The sequence below is a fragment of the Procambarus clarkii genome, chromosome 39 (assembly GCF_040958095.1).
Source record: "Procambarus clarkii isolate CNS0578487 chromosome 39, FALCON_Pclarkii_2.0, whole genome shotgun sequence".
NCBI classification, from domain to species: Eukaryota; Metazoa; Arthropoda; class Malacostraca; order Decapoda; family Cambaridae; genus Procambarus; species Procambarus clarkii.
In genome coordinates, this window is record NC_091188.1 from 9,300,339 (window position 1) to 9,326,658 (window position 26,320).

Consider the following 26,320-nt stretch of genomic DNA (forward strand, 5'->3'; position numbering starts at 1 on the left):
GTGCATGATCAGAATGAGAGTAACACAAGAAATAAGTTATTAAAAGAAGCACCCAAATATGAAATATCAAAACAGAGAGAAAAGATACCGATGAAATAGGAATGAATACATGATACATGGCAAGGTTAAAGATTAATGACAAGCCAATTGAGAGCACTAGACGAGAGTGTGGAGAGGGGGTAAGTAAGATAACACCATAAAGGGCAAGTGTGTATAGGATACAGAGAAAATAGTAATCAGAAGAACCATACACGAACTTTCACATTGAAAAGTTAGATAAAAAAGTACAGAATTAATATGTTTTGGAGCTTAATTTTGGCATTAATATCAAGTTTAATCAACACTCTTTAACATCTTTCCTAATAATAACATTATGAATATAACATATTGGTTTTACAAAATTCCACAACTACAATTTTCTATGACTTAACAACTTCTATCCAAAAACACATTAAGAATAAATTTTGCAATATTTAACAAGGCAAATGATAAAAGCAGCAAAACGTATGTGAATCATTCTATTTATCAATTCCTGACACAACTCCATTCATTCTGTTCTGTAATGTTGTCCAAGCAGATTCATGCTATATCAGAACTTCAAACTTTTATTTTATTAATAAATGAGCTTGAATTTTTGTTTAACACTTAAATCTCTTAGGATATCTAACGTTATTATTTATTTTCAGTATCCAATGTCTATACCATGAACTCAATTTGTCTTAAGGCCTAAATTACACTGTCCCATTTGTTCTATCACTCAATAATTGCACATCCCACAGCATAGTAAGATAACTGACACCTACACACCCTTCCTACAACTTTCCACTCACACTCCTTTACATTGAAATTTTCCAATTCCTACTGAGCTGCCTCACACTACTCATCCGGTCATATTTGTAAACACGTCTATGACACACTGATACTAAGTGACTCATGCACTCTTCAAGCTAATTTCTGCACACTATTGTTCCACTTAACAATACAGTAATTTCAAAGAGATATGAACCTAATTATGCTCTGTCACTGGAGACTAGAAATTTATAACACTATTATACCAGATCAAAGTAAACCATGTGTGTACATAGTGGAATATTAAATTTCATTAATAATGACATCCATGCCAAGTATTTATTTCAAAGAAGCATAATGTTAAATAATAACATGCTAAGCTGCACCATACTGACACCCTTCAACCTTCGTAAACCCTCGCCCTATCCTCCTATTTCATAATGTATGCAAGTATCCTTTCCTTTCTTTTCTTTGACTTTACTTATGTACACTATTATTTACCTAGCATCACAGATGCACTCCCTAAGCTTGTACATCCACATGTTCCTCGTCTAATATTTTCCCCCTCAAGCTCTTTCTTTATTCTACGTACAACTCCCATAATCTCTAATTCTTCACTATGCCCAGTCGTCTCACTCCCACTCCACACAACCTTAAACCTGTCATCTTCTGCTTCAATATTATATTTACATTCTCAGAAAATAACTAGCCTTTCAAACCCATGGTTTATCAGAATTTAGTGCCTTCCATTTATGTTTATATATTCCACAATCAAACACTTCAATCTAAAACATCAAATGATTGGAGATGTGCAAATAATTTAATGTGTGATTAAAGACTTACATGGGAATTGGCAGAAGCATCCTTCATTTATCATGTTTTACCTGGATGGCTCAGGAAAATCTTGCTGGTATGCAAAACTCAAACCACTTGGAAAACAGCATTAAAAAATTATCTATTCTCAAAAACTTTATAGTTTTTCTCAACAGTCAAACTACTACAAATTAATCAATATGAATCTCAATAATATGCCCAAATTTAAAACCAATATAATTTTGGTAAGATATATCCTTTATCTGCCTTGAAAAATGTTCAAATAACTACTAGCTGCATCAAAAATAAAGCTCCAAAACCTTTCAAGATGACACATTGTTACACAATACAATTTTGTTGACATTAATATACTGACTCAGACTAAGCAAGGGAACAAGATCATCTAGTTCATAAATTAAAAATTAATGTGACAGACACAAAGCAAGGACTATATGTGAAGAGAAATATAAATGTTTACTCTATTTTCATGAGTACTACACAAGACCAAAACATACACTGAACACAACAAGCAGAATAAGCAACTGATGCAGCATTCACACACACAAATCACTCTAGTATTATTCAGTACATATATTTCTTGCACTGCTGTAGTATTAAATATTATACATCTCGTACTGTTGTAGAAAATGTATTCAAATGTTCATGTTTATATAAACACCATTCTTTATTAATGGGCAAGCTTTTAATCAAATGAAATAATGCACACTATATTTTTCCAATGCAAGAAGGCACCACACTCACCAACCACTCGAGATCATTTGACATTAGTAACTTTATTTGAAAAGTAATACACTATACACCATAAGAAATGCAAGTCTTCAGAGAAAACTCTTATTAAAAATATGCATTCTTCATTTTTATATTAAGATTTCTTAAATAATTCTGAATGACTGGTTGAGTAAAGGCATTCAGTGCTCTCTTCCATTTATTCAGTATACCAAGTACAACAAAACAAACAAAACCCATATATTGGACAGTACATATGTTCCTCAATTGCAAATGATAAATAGTTCTTAAGTATACCAGAAAGTAATTACATCCTAAATTAAAATGTTACAACAAATATATATTGTCTTACTTGACACTGGTGACTGGAGGTGATGGTTGATGGTGAGGAGCAGACATGTGCTGTGTCCGCAACACGCCAAGACACTGGTCAAGACACAGCAGTGTGGCTTGACTTGTGGCTTTCAACAGGAGGAGATTAGGTTCTGTGCACCGCATCCCAGAACCTGCATTTAAAGCATCTCAATGAGTTACAACTCATCTTTTGACCAACCTTATTTCTACACATGGAAGTCTGTAAACACCCCATAACCTAAACAAAATAAAGAGTTGAGAATAAAGAAATGCCATTTTCTGTTGGACTCTCAGTATCTCCCCTAGGTAAACAGTGGTACAGCCATGCCAAAGGAAGATGCACCTTTGTTTACAACAAGCCAGGATCAGAATCTGGCTCTCTATGGGGTGAGGGAAGCTTGGGAATCAGAAATCAACCAAAACCAAGAAAAAATCCACCAGAAAGTATAAGCAAAACAAAACAAATGGCTACTTGAAAAAATTATGTACCAAAAGGGAGAGAAGCAAACGATCATTACCACAGGATAAACACCCAAACTATTCTGGGCTGAAGATTGCTTGTTCCTTGATCCACGAGCCACCCTACTCAAACCTTTCCACCTCAAGGGACAGTAATGAACAGGGTGGGGAATGGGGAGCTACCGAGGGTGAAACAGAAAAGGCAATTTCATAATATTCAACACTTGATTTCTGGAACAGTAAACTCAGTAGCCCTCTGAGCTAATTCACAATGAAATCTTGGCATATGACGCCAACATTTCAGAAAAAAAATTCAACAAAAGAAGTGGCTCGTGAGAAGACAAAGAATTATTGCAAGAGTATACCAGTCAGCACTAAGTGCTGAAGTGCATGACAAACACAGCAAGGCTGAGGGAGACATCACAGTACACCATACATTAACACCTAAGGAAACTGCAAAAAAAGATGAAAACCAGGTCAGACCACCATTTGGCCAAAACAAAAACCTTCAGAGGGACACCAAGAAACCAAAAGGTAGAAGATGCTAGGAAATGACATAAAGCTACAGCCTCTGTGGAAAAACTCTAAGAGATTAATTGCCACTAAAAGCACAAACCCAGAACTGACAAGGAGATAAAACTCCAACACAAAAACATCAAACAGTCAAGACCAGCAATCAACAACCAGTTAACACAATTACATTCTACCCACTTCAAGACCCCGAGTCAATGCGGAGACAGGATCTAATGACCCTGCCCTAGATACACAAGCAGCTGCAAGAATATAAGGTGCTTATGTTGATGTGTGTAATACCCTATCAATATTCTCTATGTTATGCCATTCATCCACTTGTTCTGTACCACCTCATCCAAAGAGAATACAAGCCTGTGCAAAAGCATGGTAAAATAATCTTTGAGAATGTAAGGAGTCGCCTTACAAAATGCATCCCTAGGCATCAGACCAAAAATAAAAGTGTGAAAATGAACTTGGGAGAGTTAATTTTTCAACTCCCAAACCTCTACAGAGGAAATCCGAGAGGCAGAGAACCTCCAGAAGGATGAATCCGAGGAATCCAAAAGAACCAGGAAATGAACAGGGTTCGAGAAGAAACGCCCTTAAATCAAATTCGTACAGGGAAGGGGGATACGAAAATCCCTCACCCTGCAACAACAAACCCTGCCTCGAAGGTACCAAAACCCAAGCAGGGCCAAATGGGGTCCAAGAGCCACTCCCACAAAGCAACTCCCACAGCACCCCAGATCACCCCCGACTCAGGCCCAGGGACACCCACATCCACAGCCCCTAAAGAAAAGACAAGGAAAGGAAAACACCCCTATGAAGGGCATAGACCCAGAAGACATGGCGAGGCAATCAGGTTCAACCACCTCCGTACCCGCATTGAATGGAGCAGCCCCTGAAGATACCCAACTCTCGTTCCAAGATAAGCCCTGCCCCGACTCCGAAACCATCAAACATTTGGGAGTCAGGAACAAGGAGGGGGGGGGGGGGGACCAGGGCGAACCATGCCCACCGGGGAAGGAATCGGGGGATTGGGCAAAACCAAGATCGAAGCAACAAACACCCCCAAATCCGAGTCCCTAAAACCAAAATGGGGTAGCTCCAGGGCATCCGACCGAACCACAAACCGGTTTCGTTGCAACAAAAACCTAAACTGCAACCCAGCCACTGCCCACCCCTAAGTCCCTCCCAAGATGAATGGGTAAGCTGGAGAACGTGCGGGTAACAAGTCCTGCATGACTCTGGGTCATAGATGTCACTGACCCAACAAACAGCATGGCAAAGGCAGAACAGATAATAATCACCTTGAGACAAAGGCAACAAACAACCTTCAAACTCGCATAAAGCGAGTGGGGACTCGGAAGACATATACTGTATACAGTATATATAGCCACACCAAGCCCCAAGGGGATTACCAGGCCCCACAGGAGGAGCCCAGGCACTGGTGTAGCTAAGCCTGTTGAACCTCGTCTAATACCAAGTTAACTGACCCCAAGAGGCTGTGCGTGCAACCTCAAGGGGCCCAGAGGACCACCACCAAACACAACCTAGTCGAACATAGTCAGAAGCTAGGCAGACTTCCTCCAGGAAATAACAAAAAATTAGAAACCCTCAAAAATACACCACAACCCCCAGAGGCCAGTGTGTGTCACAGCCGCCACGATTATGCAAGTTGCGCAAAACTGTGCGCCCCAGCCAACAACAGCACCCCTCCTGGGGTGCTGTTGTTGGGGTTTGTAATGGTCCTCCTACCTTTCTGGGTGATACCCCTGGTCGATGGCAGACATGACTAGACTCTCACAAGTGGAGTGTTTAACCCATTGCTCCCTTTGCCTCTCTGATTGAACCAGGTTCTGGCTCGTGGTTCCTGGTAGGCTTAAGATTCCAATTAATTGATGCTCTAGATTAATATAATGGATATCAGTCTGTTAGCTTCAGGGAGATGTAGGGGCTTCCCCAGAAAAACTGAGGTCAAGTATGAAAATGTATAGGGAAGCCAGACCAACCCAACTGAGAATGTAAAGAAAACTAAAAGTATAAATGGGGACAAGGGAAACCAACTATCCAGGCCATCACACATATAGGCAGCCATACCAAGCATAAGGAAAGCATTTTGGTTTAATAGACCCTGAAATCCCAACTGGAAATGCCTGGTGATGGACATTCTATGTAGCCACAGACAAGAACAATCACTAGAGCCAAGCAAAGAACAATCACGACACGAGCACATAGCTAACTACAGAACTACACCCTCCATAAATAGACCTTTGATAAGCTGCCAGCTTCCTGTTCTCGTCGAGGCCACTCGTGTAAAATCATTCACATTCCGAAATATAACTTGAAGAAAGACCCACCTACCCAGTTTTCAATTCTGTACCTGAAATTCTAGACCTAGAGTATTGTGGGCTCTTGCCACTCAACCATAACTTCCCTATTATATTAAAATTCAACATTTAGGAAACTAAACATTTAATCACAGTAAAATAGAATATACATCACCATAAGAAGGCATATCCTCTATGGCTGTTACAAGTGCCGAGTGTTGTCTGCGAGCTTCCTCCAGCACCTCAGCTACCTGTGTGAAGGCATCCAAAACTGCCAATCCCATGGGTGGAGGTGATGCAGCCTGGTTTGTGCTGCCAGCATTGCTGCTCCCTGGTGTGCGGTGCTCACGCGGGGCTAGGGGTGGGTGATTCTGTAAATATAAATTTAAGGACTAATAACTTCATCATAAATTCTTCCCTAAAAATATGTAGCAACTATATTATGTAGTAATATACATTAAAAAATATAACTATTGAAAAACATTCCATATTCCCCAGCAAGCAAATTATACTTTTAGTTTCTCTTCATTATGGAAGTTCCTGATGTCCAAGATTAACGCAAGTTGTCTTTCCTTGAAAACTTTCAAGTTAATTAACATTGATCCTTTAGTACTGTTTGGTGGCATTCAGGCACATCATGGTTAGGGTGTTTATACCGCACCATTGATTCTTTGCCTCATTACCTTTGGGTACCTAATTTTCTTCAAGCAGTCGCTTGTTTTGTTGCACTTATGCTCTCTGGTTATCTTTCCTCAGTTTTGGGTTAATTTCTGATCTGCAGGCTCCATCCCCCACACCTCACAGAGAGCCAAATTCTGGTCCTGGCACCTAGTAGGCAAGGGTGTGTCTCAAGATGCCTGGTTGTCTCCAAGGCTTATTTGGACCAGTGCTTAGCTCAAAGAGCTACTGAGGGGACCCTCCCAGAAATAGTAAAAATACCATACCCAAATACAAATTTCATTAAATTAAAAAATCTTTAATCTGTAAATTTTTATACATTTGACTTGAAAAAAGTCTCATACATATGCCTTGTTTCTATCATAATTAATAAAAACAATCCAACACACATACATGTGCTATCGCTCGTGTATGCATTTCAGCCACAACTCTTAGTCGATTAAGCCACATCTGCCGGTCCCTGGTGTCAGTGGCTCGTAGCTTATAAGATTCTCCTGCAGCAGGAGATACAGTAAATGTATACGAATCTTCATCACTTGGAGAAATAACAGCCCCTGCCAACTGGATGCTGCCACGAGCTCTCTCATGTTTGTCACTCTCACTCTGGAAAAACATACCAATGATAATACAGTAATTTACTTTAAATTACTATTATTATACATTATTATACTGCACTGCACATTATGCAGTTTAATAAGCCAAGATAAATAGATATGGTAATAACACTTTAAAAGGTAAAAGTGTATGAAAAGTCCAATGTTGTATGTATACAACATTGGACTGGGTGTCCAGTAGCACATTATCATATGCTGCACATCGTGTTAGTTTGTCTTCTCTAACCAGTACTTAATTGCACTAACCATTTTTCTCTCCTGAAACTCTAATCCCAACTCTAGGGTCCTGGTAGTACAGTTGGGTTTGTCCTCAACTCACAATTGGGAATTCCAGGCGGCACAGAAATGGTTGGGCGCGTTTCCTATCACCTAATGCAGTAAATAGATACCCAGAAGTTAGCTTGTTGTGAGTAATTATAATTATTACTGACTTTCTCTAATAATTATACTTTAAGCTCCCTTATGACCCCATTCATAAGGGGTAACCATTAGGGTGTCATGCCAACGCTGACATACACCTACAATAATATCAACCCTATTATTATCATAGACAGTTCTCGCCACTCGAGCGCGAGGTCCGACAAAACGCATGCCATGCCTCCAACAAAATGAAAGGGCAGTCTGCCAGCCAGGAAGACTCCGGAACCTCCAAATGCATCCAATACGGGGAAGAACCAAACTTAAAAAGGACAGATACATCACGGAGGTGGAATCCGGGTCACGAAGGAGGTACGCAGCAAAAGCCGCTCGAACCTCCTTAGGTGAGATTCCAAAGGCAGAGCCGAGGAACCCAAGGGAGCCCGGAACTGAACCCGGGAAGGAGTCAACCCCAAATTATACTCACAGTGAAGATGGGTTAAAAAAAAAAAAAAAAATTCCCCTGCAAAAAGGGCACCAACAACCAAGCTGGGTCAAAGTTGCTTCCTTCTTTTGAACCTTAGGCTCCCCTAAGGACCAAACTTCTCCCCAGCAACAGAACCCCCCCCCCTTCCCCGTCAATTCAGGACCCTGGACAGAGCCGTCCTCCATACCCTCTACCCCTGAAGAAAAGGCAGAGTCCAGGGAAAAGACTGAAAAAAGGTGGCATGCTGGCGAGACCCAGAAGCCTCGGAATGAGGAATCGGCCCAAATGCCTCCGTCCCCAACCTACACGGAGCAGCCCCCCCAGCCCCGCAAAGCTGCCCCGAGTCTCATTACAACCAAACCCTGCTCCGACGCCAAAACCCCCAGATGTTTAGGAGCCAAAAGCACGGGATGGGGGGGGGGAGGTATAGGATGAACAAAAGGGGCAGGACCAGGGAGCATGGATTGAACCAAAGTTGAAGTGATTTAACACCCCCAGGCCCAGGTCCCTATAACCAAAGCGGGGTATCCGGGGTGGGAAACCAACCTAGTGCATTCCAGCAATCGAAATTAGAATGCAACGTGGATACTGCCTGTACCCTTACAGTAATGTCATCAGAATAGTACTGGAGAACAAGACTCGCAAGACTCTGGGTCAAAAGTGTCGTTGACCCAACAGGCAGCATGATGGAGGCAAAAGAGGTGACTGTCACCCCTGAGACAAGGGCACACAAACCCGTCAATGGCAGATAAGGAAAAAACCCAACCACAGAGTGGTTTTCCAGGGCCATTGCTTCGTGTGCCTCTCTGAGGGGACCAGGTTCTGGGGCTTGTGGTCCCCAGTAGGCTGAACTCCATAGACTAATGCCAAAGTCTGATGATTCGCGTATTAGCCCGATAGCTCCAGCAAGCCGAAGGGGCTCCTCACAGAAAAGCCTAACTTGTACTGTATGTATATAATGGCTGTCTGCTCCAAAACACAATGAATTATTATTATGAATTATACTTAAACTAAGTATATTACAGCTACATGTATTTACAGCACTCACAGTATTCCAGTCACCTACCAGGTAATACTCCAGGGTTCCAACTTCAGGATTAAGAATAAACCACCGTGCCTGCCAGCCCTTGACAACATTGGTAAATTTGATCAACTGGCCCTCATATGGCTGACGCAAGTGCTCATCCATTTCCCCCTCCTGTAAGTAAAAAAACATTATAGTATACTGTACATTTATTTGAGAGGGATCTTAAAGATTAAGTTCAGCTCATTTTAACTTAAAGAATTTTTACTGCTATCTCCCTCTCAAGACCTTATACAGTACATTAAAGTTTTCACTTAACAATTTCACTAAAATTTTACATTTGCCAAGTAGAACAGTTGTTCTGTACAGTACTATACTAAGGCTTATGACAATTAAATATTAATATCCTAAATTTTTACTACATTACAAAAAGTAATTCATTGTTAACTGTCAAAAGATGCCAAGAAAGCTGGTTTGGCATTGGATCTGAGCGAGGCGAATATTAATGAGAAATGTCAACAGTAATGCAGAACAAAATATTCAGACTTCAAAGAATTTCCACATGCAAGATCTTGAATGCCTTATTACTCTATATATTCTTTAAGCCGAATCATCACTGAGACAAACCTAGAGGCAAGTTATTTCTTTTCAAAAATATAGTATAGGAATAGTTATTATCCTATTTTATAATCATCATGCTGTCATTCAATTGTAAAAAAGCTGGTGATATAAAACAGAGACCTTCAAAGATATGCTGTATACTGTAGTCATATTTGTAATGTTGTGTAGTCATATTTAGTCTCCAATTTAGTATCGCCCTTTGGTTGTCATAATGTTCTTTAACCATTTCCCTTGGTTACTCTCTTAGGCATTATTATGCTATCTCAAGGGCATGACTGAACAAAAGCCAGGCTAAGTCAACAAATACTCACTGAGACTGCCAAGCATTGCTCTCCTAATTTTTAGTTGGGATGCCTGGTTGCTACTCTACGCCTTGGCTAAATATTAGCACCTACACTGTTGACAAAGTAGACAGCAGCTACCAACCCAGCGTGTCCTCTTGAGTTGTCAAAATAGATAGGAAATGATGTACAGTACTAAATTGCCAGAACTGAACCTAATCCAACCTTCTGATTCGGACATAGATAATGTGAATGATTATCCACTGGGAATTGTGGCGTCAAAATACAATGTATTATTTAAGGTGGACAGGGTTATCTTGAGATGATTTCGGGGTTTTAGTGTCCCCGCGGCCCAGTCCTAGACCAGGCCGCCACCCCCAGGAAGCAGCCCGTGACAGCTGACTAACACCCAGGTATCTATTTTACTGCTAGGTAACAGGGGCATAACAGGGTGTACTATAATTGATTGACTTGCATTAATCCAAGTAACTATTGACTTATTTGCAGTGCACCTATCCTATTAAATGGTTGCATATGTGTATATTGTTATATAATTTTATGCATATCTAGAAATTTTATTGGCTTGTACTTGTTGACCAGACCACACACTAGAAGTTGAAGGGACGACGACGTTTCGGTCCGTCCTGGACCATTCTCAAGTCGATTGTGAGAATGGTCCAGGATGAACCGAAACGTTGTCGTCCCTTCAACTTCTAGTGTGTGGTCTGGTCAACATACTTCAGCCACGTTATTGTGACTCATCGCCTGCATTTGGCTTGTACATGTTTAACTACTGACCTTTCCCAGGATGCAACCACACAATAAGCTGACTTAACTCTTGGGTGCCTACTTACTGCTAGGTGCTTAGGAGCTATTGTGTCATTTTTATTTAGAACCACATCTGTCCAACTGCAGGAATTAAACCACATCTGTCCAACTGCAGGAATTAAACCACATCTCTGTCCTGCCATGGGAATTGAATCACATCTCCGTTCTATCATAGGAATTGAACCATGTCTGTCCTCCCATGGGTACTGAACCAGAGACCAATTTGTTAAAGATAAGACCACTGCACTACAGGACCCATTGCATGTATAGTATGGCAATACCAGGGAAGACTACTGCATCAAAAAACATATGATATATATAGTCTGTAGCCTACATATTGTTTTATAAATAAAAATTGAATAAATGATTTTTCCCCTAAAATACACTTGATTAATTGGGGGTAGACTACCGATTTTATTTGGAATTTCTTTTTATCATCGAATAAAGGTACAATCATCAATTTTCAGACAACCTGCGGGTCACTCCAAGCAACACCCTGTTGGACCAAGCTCTCACAAGTCAATCCTGGCCCCGGGCCAGGCTTGGGAAATAAAAAAAACTCCCAGAACCCCATCAAGCAGGTCAATGCTTTTTAAGAATTTTCAAGTTAGATACTGTACACAAAGAATTTATTTGTCCATATTAGATCAAATAATTTTTGAAATACATTTCATATTGGAGGGTAAAAATAAGATCACTGGAGAACCTCAGTTGCATGTTACCTCATCAAGGCTCACCACGAGAAATTTGTATTTATTATCCGATGTGTATAGGTTACTTTACACTAGGGTCTCCCTGTTGAACAAGCAGCAGGGATAACAGTAGCCTAGCTCCAGCCTCACGCACATGGAAAAACCTATTGCGAGTTTAGTATGTGTTCACTCATACTCTGGGACCAGTGGGTAAGGGGTTAAGTCGCCAACTTTGGTATCAGCACATATTTACTCGTTCCCATGGTTCTATCAGTGGATGTTTTACGTGTCATTTATCCACGATATACTATGTCTAGTGGCCTTAAAGGTGACAGGAAGACAGTGAATCATCGAAAGTCCCCTCCCCCCCCAACCCATTATTCTTGAGGATATTTTCCAGTTGAATTTTAAAGTGAAGTAATGTCTCGTCATTCATTGTTTTGGTTGGTAGGTGATTTAATGGGTTTATTACCCAGTGGGTGAAAAAGCATCTTCCTGTTTTCTGACCTACATTGAGGTTGAAGTTGTTGGCCCATACATGCATCATATTTGACATAAGTGGTCTTGATTAACATCATCCAATTTGTTCAGTGTTTTAAAGGTCTCAAGGAGTTCAGAGCTTTAATACCTACTTTTTTTTAACCCCTCCGGCACAAAAAGGGGGTATTTACCCATCCCCCCCCCTGGTATCAGTGGATGGAGAGAGGAGAGAGCAAGTGTAAGGGGCAGTCATACCGTACACAGGTATTTCCCACATACCCTGTAATTTCCGTTCTAATATTTCGAACTATACCATGCAAAGTGGGCAGGACTTAGGTCTGCCCCAATTGGGCCCCACACACCATGTCCGTCCTGGCGCCTGGGCTGGCATTCCTCTCCTCACACCACCACTACCTCTCTCCCTCACACTCGTCTCCTCCACCCACCTTCAATTTCATAGCTCGAACAAAGCAATTTGTGGGTAAAAACTGACGGTAGTGGAGAGGATGGACGCGGGCCACTGACAACTCTTCCTCACCTCCATCAGCTGTTTAGGAAGCCCGTGTCCCAACGGCTGGTGACTCTGGCTACCGCATCACTCTGCTGGGGTCGTCTTAATATGGAGGGGTCACCCAGGGTGTTTTACTGTGGGAGGGTTGGTTAAGGTGTCTGGCGTTGCTGGGGTATGGATGGGAGGGGATGGTGGTTGTGGTGGTGGTGTGAGGCAGTCAACACCCCGAGGCCGAGTAATCGGAGGGTGCGCCACTTGCAGATCCACTGCGGTATACAGTAGATCACGCCTCCCTCACACTCACACATCCTTGCCACTCCCTCACACTTCCTTACCACTCACACTTACACTTCCTTACCACTCCCTCACAATTACACTTCCTTACCACTCCCTCACACTCACACTTGCTTAACACTCCCTCACACTCACACTTCCTTAACACTCCCTCACACTCACACTTCCTTAACACTCCCTCACACTCACACTTCCTTAACACTCCCTCACACTCACACTTCCTTAACACTCCCTCACACTCACACTTCCTTAACACTCCCTCACACTCACACTTCCTAAACACTCCCTCACACTCACACTTCCTTAACACTCCCTCACACTTACGCTTCCTTAACACTCCCTCACACTCACACTTCCTTAACACTCCCTCACACTCACACTTCCTAAACACTCCCTCACGCTCACACTTCCTTAACACTCCCTCACACTTACACTTCCTTAACACTCCCTCACACTTACGCTGCCTTAACACTCCCTCACACTTACGCTTCCTTAACACTCCCTCACACTTATGCTTCCTTAACACTCCCTCACACTTACACTTCCTTAACACTCCCTCACACTTACGCTTCCTTAACACTCCCTCACACTCACACTTCCTTAACACTCCCTCACACTCACACTTCCTAAACACTCCCTCACGCTCACACTTCCTTAACACTCCCTCACACTCACACTTCCTTAACACTCCCTCACACTTACGCTGCCTTAACACTCCCTCACACTTACGCTTCCTTAACACTCCCTCACACTTATGCTTCCTTAACACTCCCTCACATTTACACTTCCTTAACATTCCCTCACACTTTCTTAACACTCCCTCACACTTACACTTCCTTAACACTCCCTCACACTCACACTTCCTTAACACTCCCTCACACTTACACTTCCTACACATTCCCTCACACTCACACTTCCTTACCACTCCCTCACTCACACTTCCTTAACAATCCCTCACACTTACACTTCCTTAACATTCCCTCACACTGAGGGGGGAGGGCTGATAGCCGAGTAGACAGCGCTCTGGACTCTTAATCCTAGGGTCCGTGTTTGATCCCCAGTGATGGCAGAAAGAAAATGGCCTGTTTCTTTCACCCTGATGCCCCCTGTTACCAAGCAGGAAATAGATAGCTGTTATGGGCTGCTTCCTGTGTGTGTGGGGGGGGGGGGAATTAGTAGTTAGTAACAGTTGAGAGGCAGGGTCAAAAGAGCAGAGCTCAACCCCCCCCTCCTGCAAGTACAACTGGGCGAATGCACTTCCTTAATTAACACTCCCTCAATCCCAGTGTCCTATTTGCCTTATTACAAACATTTATGCATTGATTTTTTTGGTTCTAAATTCTTACTAATCATAACTCCCAGATCCCTTTTGCAATCTCATCACTATCTAGCCCATATCTTGTAACTCTATAATCATTACCTAGCCTCAAAACCTTACATTTGTCAGCATTAAACTGCATCTGGCAATCTTTTGATCATTTCAAAACCCTATTTAGATCGTCTTGAAGTAATAGCAAGTATTACTATACCCTCCCGATTTTTGTATCATCAGCAAATTCGCAAATACTGCTGTTCAAACCTGAATCTAAATCATTTATATGTATTATGAATAACAGAGGTCCCAGGGCAAAGCCTTGAGGCACTCCACTTAGTTTGCAAAAGTGAATTTTCCCATATTTCCAGTATCATTTTATTGGTATCATTGTCATCCGATAATGACCAATCTCTCAGACTCCCAGGGATCTATATGTTGAAATGTCTTGTTCCACTATCTGTGCCAGAATCATGTAAAGCACAACATATGAACAGGGTTTCATACTTTAACTGTCCATTTAGCTCATTTTACATACTTTAAATTTCTCATATATAGGAGAAGGTGGGAGAAAAGGAATTAAGATAAAATGAGGAGTGCTTCAGTGAGCTAAAAAAAATGCAGGTACACCAACATTTGTGTAGTCATTACTGTTCTCTTGTCTCCACAAAGTCACTTGTTTCAATGTAGGTAAATTGAAGAAACATTTTAATTACACATTTTATTAACTTTATTTTCTTCCTCACACATATGTGGTCCATAGTCAGAGTTTCCTAGAGCCCACGTAAATAAAATTAACTTATTATTTAAATTATAATATTAATACTTATCATTTAATATGGACAAATAATAATCATTTGAAATTATATTATTATTCAAGGGATATAGAAAAAACTATGTGCCACCCAGATAAACATTTGGGGGAAATAAACCCATTGTGTGTAATGGGTACAGTAATATAAACTAGGTGTTACAGGCAAAAATGGTTAAATAAATCTTGGTATTTTGCAAAAATATTTAACACAACATACTGCTAGATAAAATCATGTATATCAAACTAATAAAAATCTAAATATTTTTTATGGAATAAACTGACATATATCTTGGCTCTTAACCAGTCTGAAATTGTATTTCGAGCGAGTTTATGAAGCACCTGTACATATGTGTTTTTAAATACATGCGTACTTGAAACACATACATACATACATAATTACAAAATATGTAATTTTAGATGAATCCCTTCTTTTGAAATTAAAATTTCTTGACAAAATACAGAGTCCAGAGGGAAATGCAGCAATATCACAAACTTTAGTTCATTACAAGTAATTAATGTATTTTTGCTAATATTGCTGTTTTATTTTTTTTTGGATTACAGTATTTGAAATACATAATACATATATATTTTATAAATTTTTACTAATCTTGTACTTTGGATAATAGTCACCCCACCATCAAAGGGAAATCATTCGGAAATCCAGATTGGAGTCGGAACTAAACGTTCTAGAATTTCAAGGGTGTAGTGCATTAAATTATCAATTTATCAGTGCATAAATTAAAAGTTGTTATCTATATACTATACTGTATAGTTTTCTAGCCCTTTAATAAAAACATCTCACATACAGGCATGACATTTTGTATTACAGGTATACAAATACATATAAGTATACGGTACTGGACTTCGTATACCAGCGAATATTTTGGTACCAATATCCAAACCATGTAGTTATCAAATTTGTAGTTTGAGGAATGCTGTTTTCTACTCAGTCTTGTAGCTGGCTTCGTACCTCATCAATCTGTTAAGAGAAAATGGCACTCATTAACTGGGACACATAATAAGTCACAAACACGCTTTTATATAGTTACTCATACTTAAAACAAGTACATATGTCATGTACTTGCTGCTCTTGGATAATTTCATAGGAATATGCCACCGAACTACGTCACTCAAATATTTTATTAATTCGATTAAATATTAATCGAATTAATATTTAAAAAATTAATGTCACTTAAAATAAATAATGAGCATACCCCAGTTAAATAAACAGTTAAATTACCTCATATTCCTTCTCTCTAATTAGTGCTTCAGTATCAGCAAGCTTTGACAAAAAACGTTGCTTTAATGCCAAATTTTCGATATTGGCAATTTCTGCCTCTTGAGCAGCCCGTTGTGTAGTCAGCATCATCAGATCGTTCTCCAAGTTTGACAAACGAGCATACAACTTATCTGTTGGTGAAAAGAACTTTAAGTTTCAATCTAGCACAAACAAATTAAGACAAATATAAAAAGTATTAAAAACAAATCTAGATATTGTACATTATGCTTTCTTTGTAGCTGATCAAGAAAGAACTTTCTAGCATTACTAGTGCATTACTGTACATCATAATGATTATGAAATTTTACAGACAGCAGGACACTTTGATGATTGCATACATTTTACTATAACAAAATTGCTGCATAATGATTTTTCAAGCATTTTTTCACATGACAGAATAATCATTTATTGACATGTAAGATTTATCATATCTTTGCCACAAAAAATTTGAGAAAACATTTTTCCATAATACTGTATATACTGTAGTGATACACACTACACTATTTTTGGCCTGTGATACACACAGTCTAAAAAATCCCAAATATACTACTGTCACTTTGCTAATTACTAAAAGAAAAGTATGGAAGTTATGTTACTTTTCATTTCACATCTATATAGAATAATCATGTGTGCACATTTCCATTTTCTCTTTTACTTTTCATTTAGCCGAATAATTAATGAATTTTCGTATATTCAGAACATTTGACACAAAAATTATTTATAACTGAAAATACAACTTAGAAAACAAAATGTTTAAAAACACTTTATAGCTAAGTGGGGCCCCTAGAGGGACAGCCCAATTACATCCTGGCAAGCAAGCAACAGGCTGGACAGCAAATGTGTTAATACTCAATATGAACCCAAAAGTTTAAAGTTGATTCTAGCACTTGTGAATGCATATCTAAGGCATGTCACATCAATAATTCAGATTTGTTTGATAAATATTTGACAATATTTCTTACCTTTACTTGTGGTGACTTTTGTGGGAGATGGAGTCTGCGGCTTGGAGGAGAAAGCAGAATCCCCTTCATTGCGGAACATGCCAGAGAAGTCTGTAACAAGCGGAGTGGAGGCAGAGGCCTTGCTGCTTGGGGGGCTGTTTCCAGCTTCATTCTGTTGGTTAAGAAGAGATTTTATAAGCTATTGCTTGCCAAATTTAAGGTTTAATAAATCTAATCTAAAATAACTTTTTATTTCCTTATGTAATTAAAAGTTTTATTTTATTCTATAGCATGAGGTTATGTAAATTTAAAGCCCATGTAAAAATAAAATTAAGCTTTAAACTAGATATTATTGATTGACTGATATATATTTTCTACAGTAACACAATAGGAGAATAACACAATTCAGATCATTCAAGGTCAGATTTGGGAATGGATAAATTAATTTAAAAGTGTGCAGATAAAGATGACAAGGCAATACTGGGCATTAGGAACCTTTCTTTCAAAGTGATTACTTTACATTATTTGCGAAGGCAGAAAGAAAGGGGAGGGGACATGACTGAAGTACTGAATGAATAGGTATAAGAAAAGGAATATAACTTTTGTGCTAATATAAACAAAATGACAAAATAGTCAGATCCAGCCACAGTAACACCTGAAAAAGCACCAACTTATATATCAAAGGAAACAATAACAAGTAGTATTTAACCAAAGCACTTACTAAGTAAGATTCAGAAAATCTGCTGTCATCAACTGAGAGACGGGAGTCGTCGTCCTCATCCACAATATTTATCGTAGGCCCCACCTCATCATCAGATGAACTTAGTGCTCCTCCAAATAGTTGCTCTAAAAATATTAATAAATAATGGTATGAAACAACAAATCTCGGTCAATCAAACAGTCAAATAATTTGTTTAAATACAGTACTGTTCCTGATAAAAAGAAGATTTTTCATAATCTATACCTTACAATTGCTCATTTGAATATCCATATGAAAAAAAATAATAAAAAGGATTGATTATAATCAATTATGTTTTATGGAGGTAAATCAAGAAGAAAAACATACCATCTAGGTTAGATGATGACAGATTCGTATCTGCATTATTTTTTTTCTCATCTTCTTCACGAACCACCTCCCAGCGAATACTAGTGGCTTCATTATCTGTTCTCAACAACCGCTTCACTTCCTTTTCTATTTCTGGTAGGTCCAAGTTCTGTAAAATTTGTATACAATAACTACAGACACTTAAAATACATTGATCACCAGGTTAACAGGCATCAGCAAAAATTCTACCACCTTTTATAGATTAGTAAATTTACAATGAACACCATACAGAGAATGAACACCCTTTCTCTGGAAAGTGGTGGAAATGTTACAGAGCCACATAATAAGCACAAGATCTGAACTTTGACATTACTGTAATTTACCTAGGCAGCTTACAGCAATGATGAACTACTGTAGTTATAAAAGTTTAACAAAAGTATGAGGCACACACAAAGTGGATTCAGGAACTGGACTAGATATTTCTAACACTGATGGACTCTGTATTAGTAGGTGTAGTAATAATGGTTAGGGATAATACCTTGATGATATTTTGGATGGGACAGTGAAGTAAGATAAGCAGATGAGTTAAGGTGTCATAAAAACATGAGAGTACTGTATTATATTATAAAGTTATACCTTCTTTCTGAGTGTCTTGCGAAAACGTCTCTTGCGAACATTCTTCAGAGGTGGGGTGTAACCATGAGGCCAAAGGTACTTTTTGTCAACCTTGTTTGGATCTCGCCTCTTTTTCTTGGGGTCTTCTTCTTCTGGGGGGTCCTCCTCTTCACGCACCATCAACATCTGTTAAAGAGGCAGTACATCAAAATTATCAAGTTTCTTACTTTTATAGGGGTTAAGATATTTGCCAAGAATAATATAAAAAACAGAGCTAAAGGTATTAGGTATTCAGCAAGATACTAGAATTTTCACAATCCTTTCCACACACATGAAGTACAGTAGATAAAAGGCAAATATGTAAGTACATATAAGTAGTTATAAACTCATGTAAGGCATGAGTTTCTTCCTATTGCCTTAGAACTTCCACCACCACCCAGATGGCATATCTACCACACACCAGCTGGAGTTATCATGCTCCATGTTCTTATTATTCAGCAAAAAATTATGTTTTCCAACAAGCACGGTAAAATAGATTTGTGTTAACACTAGAAATTAGGACAGTACAGAAAATTCTTCATATTTAGTGTGTGTGTATGTAATTACCTAAGTGTAGTTACAGGATGAGAGCTACGCTCGTGGTGTCCTGTCTCCCCAGCACTCGCTTTGAAATTACTGACAGTTTTGGCCTCCACAACCTTCTCACCTACTTGTTTCAACCGTCTACCACTCTGTTCAACATTTGTGTGTGTGTGTGTGCGTGTTCAGTCCCATAAGCAGAGTACAGTATTGTGGTCTTGGTTTACACTGGATTTAACCTGAAACAAATGTTGAACCTAAAAACCTCATGAATTAATTTTCTTCTTGTTACTCTAATATAAATATTTAACTTTAAAAATACATTATTGGTACACAGAGATCACACTAACGTGATGCATCAAATGAACTTTACCCTGTCGTAGCTCAGTCGATTAAGGCAGTGTCTGGGATGCTCCCGGACGCAGGTTTGAATCCTCGTCACGGCCCTTGTGGATTTGTACATTATTGGTAGTTGTGTTACATGCTACAAAGGTCTTGGATGGTGAACTTCAGCTGTCTTCAAAAGTAACTAGTGTTTCTACACATGGCCAGAAATGGTATTGACCAGATAATAAACATGCCACTGTATCTTACCTGACAAACATCTGCAGTCTTGTAGAAATTTTTTCCATCAATGGTTTTCCAAGTCTCCATAATAGTAGGCATGTCCATCAACTGAAAAAACAATTAAGATTTTAACTCTGTATGAAATATTAAATACAGTGCTTTAATTACAAACATATAGTATATGCAATATTATACTAAATAACTTAACAAATTAAGAGGAAAGGGAATATATTGAGCCCTTTTGGAGCAAACTCACTTAGCTATTTCCAAAGCAAAACCTATGCAAGCCTAAACCTATTAAAAGCCTAAGACTTTTAAAACTGACTACACATAAGCTACAGGTAGACTAGGTAAAAAAGCACACTAGTGGTAATAAAGCTCAAAATAAATGGCATAGAAAGGATGTCAGAGAGAGCTGGTTGAATGAGAATATTAATATTGGAAAGACAAGCCTTTAAGCAGTTTTATCTCTAGATAAGTGTTTAAATCTACCAACCCATCTTCCTGAAATGATGGTACATATAGTAACTATTTGGTCAAGAGCTAATATGTAGCAATGGACAAACAGTAAACCACTTTTGTACTACTGTATTAATTTTATAGTCCAAAAAATAAAGCTAAAAGCAAACTTAAATATTCCTAAGACTAGTATAGCACATACTGCATATGTACTATATTAGGCCAAAGATAGCATATATTAGAGCTAGGATTGCTAGGAGAGGTTAGATATTATGTTGCAATTAAAAAAGTTTATGGTTTGTCCAAATTCTATAATACAAAAGTCAACTTTCTGCCATCACTACATGTGGGTATAGTACTTTCGACCAAATAGTTACCATAAGTACCGAACATTCATTTAAGGAGGATGGGTCAGAATCTACTCCAAGTAACACCACCACTAATACTAAATAATTTTTTTACATAACTACATCTAACTAAATGCAAGCTTTCTTAATGTATTAAATAAGAAACAACAAACTTACTCTTGCTCTGTACATGATGGTGTCAAAGGTAATAGTACCATTTCTCATGTCATCTTTGTCAGAAGTAAAGTCCAGTTGAATTGCCAAACGATCCTTAATATTTGTTTGGCCTTGTCTAATGGCCTCTCTTAGTGACGCTGCTTGAACCTGTAAGATACAAAAGTGTTTAAATCTCACACATGGCTGTGACTCATACGTCAGGCTTCGAGCAGCCGCGTCCAACAGCCTGGTTGATCAGTCCGGCAACCAGGAGGCCTGGTCGACGACCGGGCCGCGGGGATGCTAAGCCCCGGAAGCACCTCAAGGTATGGCCAGCTTCCAGCTTTTCCTGATCCAGAATATAAATTTTCTTTATTACTAGTGGCTTGTTGGCAATTAAATACAATGCTTTATGAACAAAATGCCATCTTTCTCTGAATGAAAATATGAAAGAGGATTTTCAACTTTGTATACTAGTAAAAGAGTAAATGCTCTATAATTATTATACTGTAAGAACTGTACATATTTACTTAAGCAGATTAATTTCATCCAATTTTTCCTACCTTACCTCATTCTGCTGTTTGAGAATAAGTCACTTACCGGAGGTAATTTGAGAATAAACTGGTTTTCAAGTTCTGCTCCTTGAGATCCGGGTGGCCGTGATATTCTTCCCTTGGAACTTCGATTCATATTGAAGAAATTAATGTTAAAAATCTTGGCGACAGATATCCCAAGTCAAACTAGATGTTCGTGATTCTGAAAGCAAATACAGTAATAATAATTAATAACAGAAACTGGCCATCTTGTTTATTATACAGTATGCATATGCCATGTGGTACCGCCTACCCGTCAAAGTCGTAAATGCCAAATATCTATAAAATTCAACTGGGGGAATTGGGAAAGTATGTGAAATCACACACAGAATTCACCCGCACAGATCGATCAATGGAGCGACTCACTCTCTCTCAGAAACGTTTATTTCATGGAAATATGTAAGTAATTATAAATGTTTTATATGCCTCAAGAAAGATAGAACTATAAGCTTCGTTTTAAACACATGGACATATTTAAAGTTCTGGTGAAGATACAAGTATTTTTAACTCACGTTAGGTTATCCTCGGAACTGTTATGTTTAGGCTCAACTAGGATAGATTAGGCTTTTAGGTTAGGTAAATATTTATTATTTACTATATATTGGGAAGCAACAATTGTACGATGAGACTTGTATTCGAAAATTCACACCGCTTTATTTACAAGATAGTTTTAGATGTAGACGGATTTTACTACAAGATCTACAATTTACAATTAGTAATCTTTATTTACTACAAGATGTAGACGGATTTTAACAAATATAGGAGCTGCCTCGTATGGGCCAATAGGCCTTCTGTAGTTACAATACAATACAATTTTATTTAGGTAAGGTACATACATACAATAAATATTTACAAGGATTGTTTGACTTATAGGTAGAGCTAGTACATACAATGCCTAAAGCCACTATTACGCAAAGCGTTTCGGGCATGATTTTTACCTTTGTTCTTAAGTTCTAAAACCAAAATAACTCAGTCAAACCTAACTTAAAGAAATTTACCGGTTTAACAAATAGCAAACGAAAAATGTTCGACTCTAAATGACTTGTCTCTATCCCTCTTCATCACAAAACATAGTTTATATACGTACAATACGCAAGACGTTTACAGCTGATTTGTGTTAATTAAACGCTGGAATAGCGTAAGGATTATATAAACACCTCTTGGTGCGTATAGACGTAGAAGAGGTCGAGTGAAGTGAGATAAAGCTGGACTGAGGTGCAGGTAAGCTGGAGATTGGGTTAACAGGCGGCTGGCATACTAGATAATACAAGACAAGTACCCTAGATGTGACTGTTTACCTTCCTGTGATCAGTCGCTTACTTCACGTATTTCCAATGTTCACGTTTTCTTTGATAAATGAAGAAATCAGTTTTTGGTTTACATTTTTACAATTTATATGATGGCCATAAAATGTATTTAATGGCTGTACTCATCTAGATGCGCTTGCACTATCGAATGTCAACTCCTAAGCCCCGCCTCTCCAACCATTTATCTTTCAAATGTAAATACCTTATTTAATTTGATTTATATAAAATACCAGCACTTAACCGTTGAAATTTGATAACTCGTCGGTAAGATATGCACATTATATAAATCCTCTAATACGGGGAGCGTTTTAAGCTTAACATAAACCTTATTAGAAGATATATTAACAAATTTAATGGGGTAATGAAACCAACCAAGAGGTAAGTTAACAATCAGGAAGTGCATTGACGAATTTAAAGATTTCAAAGCTCAATCCAGTCAAGGATTGAGCTGAACTATGTCTACCGCCGAAACTCATTTTCAGAAATCCTCTGGACCAAGAGATAGTTCTCTAAGACTGGAAATACCTGTATGCAAATGTCATCCCATTAAAAAAAAAAAAACAGAAAGATCTTAGAAGAAACTACCTCCCAATTAATTTGAACTTGCAAATCTGCATGCTCATAGAAAGAATCCTAAGGAAGGGACTCATTTACCATTTAACTCTGAACAATCTATTAAAATCATTGATTGCTGAAAACCCATAAATTGTTTCACTAACTTTCTGGAGCTAGATTCACGAAGCTCCGTGTATTTCTTCGTAAGTAAGTGTGCTACGAAGATTCTTAAGTATTACCTAAGAAGGTTCCTACGTAAAATTCAGAAATATGTACTTACGAAGATTTTAGCAACTTAATCTGCAGACGAGTAGTCACAATAACGTAGCTGAAATATGTGGACCAAACCACACACTAGAAAGTTTCGGTCCGACCTGAACTATTCTCAACTCGATTGTGATGAGGGCAAGGAAGCGACTGCAATAAATAGGCAAGAGTGAGGTGAGGAGAAGGAAATCTTGGAGGAAGAAAAACAAGGCAAAAGGTACGAAAGATAAGGTGTAATAAAGGGCATAGTAATAGTAATAATACTATGTACTATTGTGCATAGTATTAATACTAATACTATGCTACATAATATTAATAATACTATTGTACATAATATTAATACTAATACTATGCTACATAGTATTAATAATACTATTGTACATAGTATTAATAATACTATAATACTATGGGGAAGTCAGTTTAGAACAGGAATTCATACAACTGGTTAGAAATGTTGAAAAAAGAGATTAGAAAAGCAAAAAGAAACTATGAAGTTCGCATAGCAGAGCAAGCAAAGTCAAATCCTAAAGGTTTTTTTCAGTTATATCGAACTAAGACTAGGGAAAGGATTGAAATTGAAATTGAAATAAGTTTATTGAGGTAAAATACACACAAAGGGATGAGGTAGCTCAAGCTATTCTCACCCCATTCAGTACAACGTGTTAATATATACATAGACACACATCACAAATAAACATATTGCCAAACATTCTGAGAGGTAAACATATACATTTCCTCCTTCACAAGAAGTATGTTATCAGACGTACACACAAATACTTTTATGACCAGGGAAAGGATAGGTCCATTAAAATCTGAGACAGGTCAAATAACGGATAATGACAAGGAGATGAGTACATAAGAACATAATAACAAAGGTAACTGCAGAAGGCCTATTGGCCCATACGAGGCAGCTCCTATCTATAACCACCCAATCCCACTCATATACTTGTCCAACCCACGCTTGAAACAATCGAGGGACCCCACCTCCACCACGTAACGCGGCAATTGGTTCCACAAATCAACAACCCTGTTACTGAACCAGTATTTACCCAAGTCTGTCCTAAATCGAAACTTATCCAATTTATACCCATTGTTTCGTGTTCTGTCTTGTGTTGATATTTTTAATACCCTATTAATATCCCCCCTGTTATGTCCATTCATCCACTTGTAAACCTCTATCATGTCACCCCTAACTCTTCGCCTTTCCAGTAAATGCAACTTAAGCTTTGTTAATCTTTCTTCATATGAAAGATTTCTAATTTGGGGAATAAACTTAGTCATCCTACGTTGGACACGTTCAAGTGAATTTATATCCATTCTATAATACGGCGACCAAAACTGAACTGCATAATCTAAATGGGGCCTAACCAGAGCAAGATATAGCTTAAGAACCACACCAGGTGTCTTATGTTCTTATGTAATAGTAATAGTTCCAAGGGGTTGTCATAGCCAGGGGGTGGTAATGGGGGACGAGCTCCCATGACCTATAAAATGATCCTATACGGCATTCGTCTCCAATAGCCTCTGACAACCAAGTCCAACTCCTGGCCTACACGGGTGGCTTAGTCTTTAAGTCCGGCGGAACTGCTTTTACCGACAGAAGGGGCGAGGGTGTGCCTCTGACGCCTTAAAACCAGCTGCTCCGGGTAGATGGGACTCGATAGCCTTGGGAAGGCAGCCCATCTAGGGGCTGGGAAACCTTGATTTTAAACCTCCGCTGCCTTGCGGCCATACCCCTATTTTGGGAAAGGCTTCAGGAGTCAACCTCGTTAAAAAATCCGGAGTTAGAGCCCCTAAGGCAGTTCGTTGTTGACGTCGACCTCGTTCTGGCAGCTCCTGCGACGTTGCTGGAACCATGTGTATTGGCATTTGCCTTTCTATTGGATAATTTCAGCACCGTGGAGAGGGGGGACCTGCTGCATGGGTAACAGCTTCTCCTCCATATTTACCTACCCAGGCTTTGCGCGCTGTTAGGGCGCAACTCCATAGTCTTCCGAGACTGAAGGATGCCTACTACTTTCTAACTACTGTTCTTAAGTCAGAGTGGGAAAATGTTGTAAGTGGAGTGCCTCAAGGCTCTGTCCTGGGACCTCTGTTGTTTATAATATATATAAATGATTTAGATTCAGGTTTGAGTAGCAACATTTGCAAATTTGCCGATGATACGAAAATCGGTAGGGAAATTAATTCGGAGGAGGACTCACTATCACTTCAAATTGATCTAGATAGGGTTTTGAAATGGTCAAAGGATTGGCAGATGCAGTTTAATGCTGATAAATGTAAAGTTCTGAGGTTAGGTAATGATGATAGAGTTACAAGATACGAGCTAGATGGTGTTGTGATTGCGAAGTTGGATTGCGAAAGGGATCTGGGAGTTATGATTAGTAAGAATTTAAAACAAAAGGATCAATGCATAAATGTTCGTAATAAGGCAAATCGGACACTTGGATTTATTAATCGCAGCGTTAGTAACAAGACACCTGGTGTGGTTCTCAAGCTATATCTTGCTCTAGTTAGGCCCCATTTAGATTATGCAGTTCAGTTTTGGTCGCCATATTATAGAATGGATATAAATTCACTTGAACGTGTCCAGCGTAGGATGACTAAGTTAA

At 38.9% G+C, this 26,320-nt stretch overlaps 2 protein-coding genes across 8 annotated transcripts in view; both read right to left on the reverse strand.

The window, feature by feature from the left end:
- Positions 1-12,850, reverse strand: part of LOC123760281 (oxysterol-binding protein-related protein 11) — a 48,648-nt gene extending 35,798 nt beyond the window's left edge. For 2 of the 4 annotated variants that reach the window (XM_045745815.2, XM_045745813.2), the window contains exons 1-5: positions 12,514-12,818; positions 9,208-9,339; positions 7,077-7,286; positions 6,181-6,376; positions 2,702-2,855 (exon numbers count right to left, since the gene is read on the reverse strand). In XM_045745815.2, the coding sequence (XP_045601771.1) occupies positions 2,702-2,855; positions 6,181-6,376; positions 7,077-7,286; positions 9,208-9,339; positions 12,514-12,525 (704 nt within the window). In that variant the 5' untranslated portion in view covers positions 12,526-12,818. Of the gene's footprint in view, positions 1-2,701; positions 2,856-6,180; positions 6,377-7,076; positions 7,287-9,207; positions 9,340-12,346; positions 12,470-12,513 lie in introns of those variants that run through there. The other 2 variants (XM_045745814.2, XM_069338360.1) reach the window with 2 other exon arrangements.
- A 2,040-nt stretch (positions 12,851-14,890) lies between these two features.
- Positions 14,891-23,017, reverse strand: Taf7 (TATA-box binding protein associated factor 7). Of its 4 annotated transcripts, none has more exons than XM_045745819.2 (10): positions 22,878-23,017; positions 21,587-21,742; positions 21,008-21,154; positions 20,052-20,132; positions 18,900-19,064; positions 18,285-18,432; positions 17,940-18,064; positions 17,240-17,390; positions 16,239-16,408; positions 14,891-15,977 (listed from the first exon to the last, which is right to left on the reverse strand). In XM_045745819.2, exons 2-10 carry the CDS (start codon positions 21,674-21,676, stop codon positions 15,945-15,947), a joined length of 1,110 nt encoding a protein of 369 aa, XP_045601775.1. In that variant the 5' UTR covers positions 21,677-21,742; positions 22,878-23,017; the 3' UTR covers positions 14,891-15,944. The 4 variants fall into 4 exon arrangements, with proteins under 4 accessions (XP_045601775.1, XP_045601774.1, XP_045601772.1 ...); XM_045745818.2 differs by having other exon boundaries at positions 15,537-15,977; positions 22,859-22,904; XM_045745816.2 differs by having other exon boundaries at positions 15,537-15,977; positions 22,667-22,893.
- Between the last annotated feature and the right edge of the window lie 3,303 nt (positions 23,018-26,320).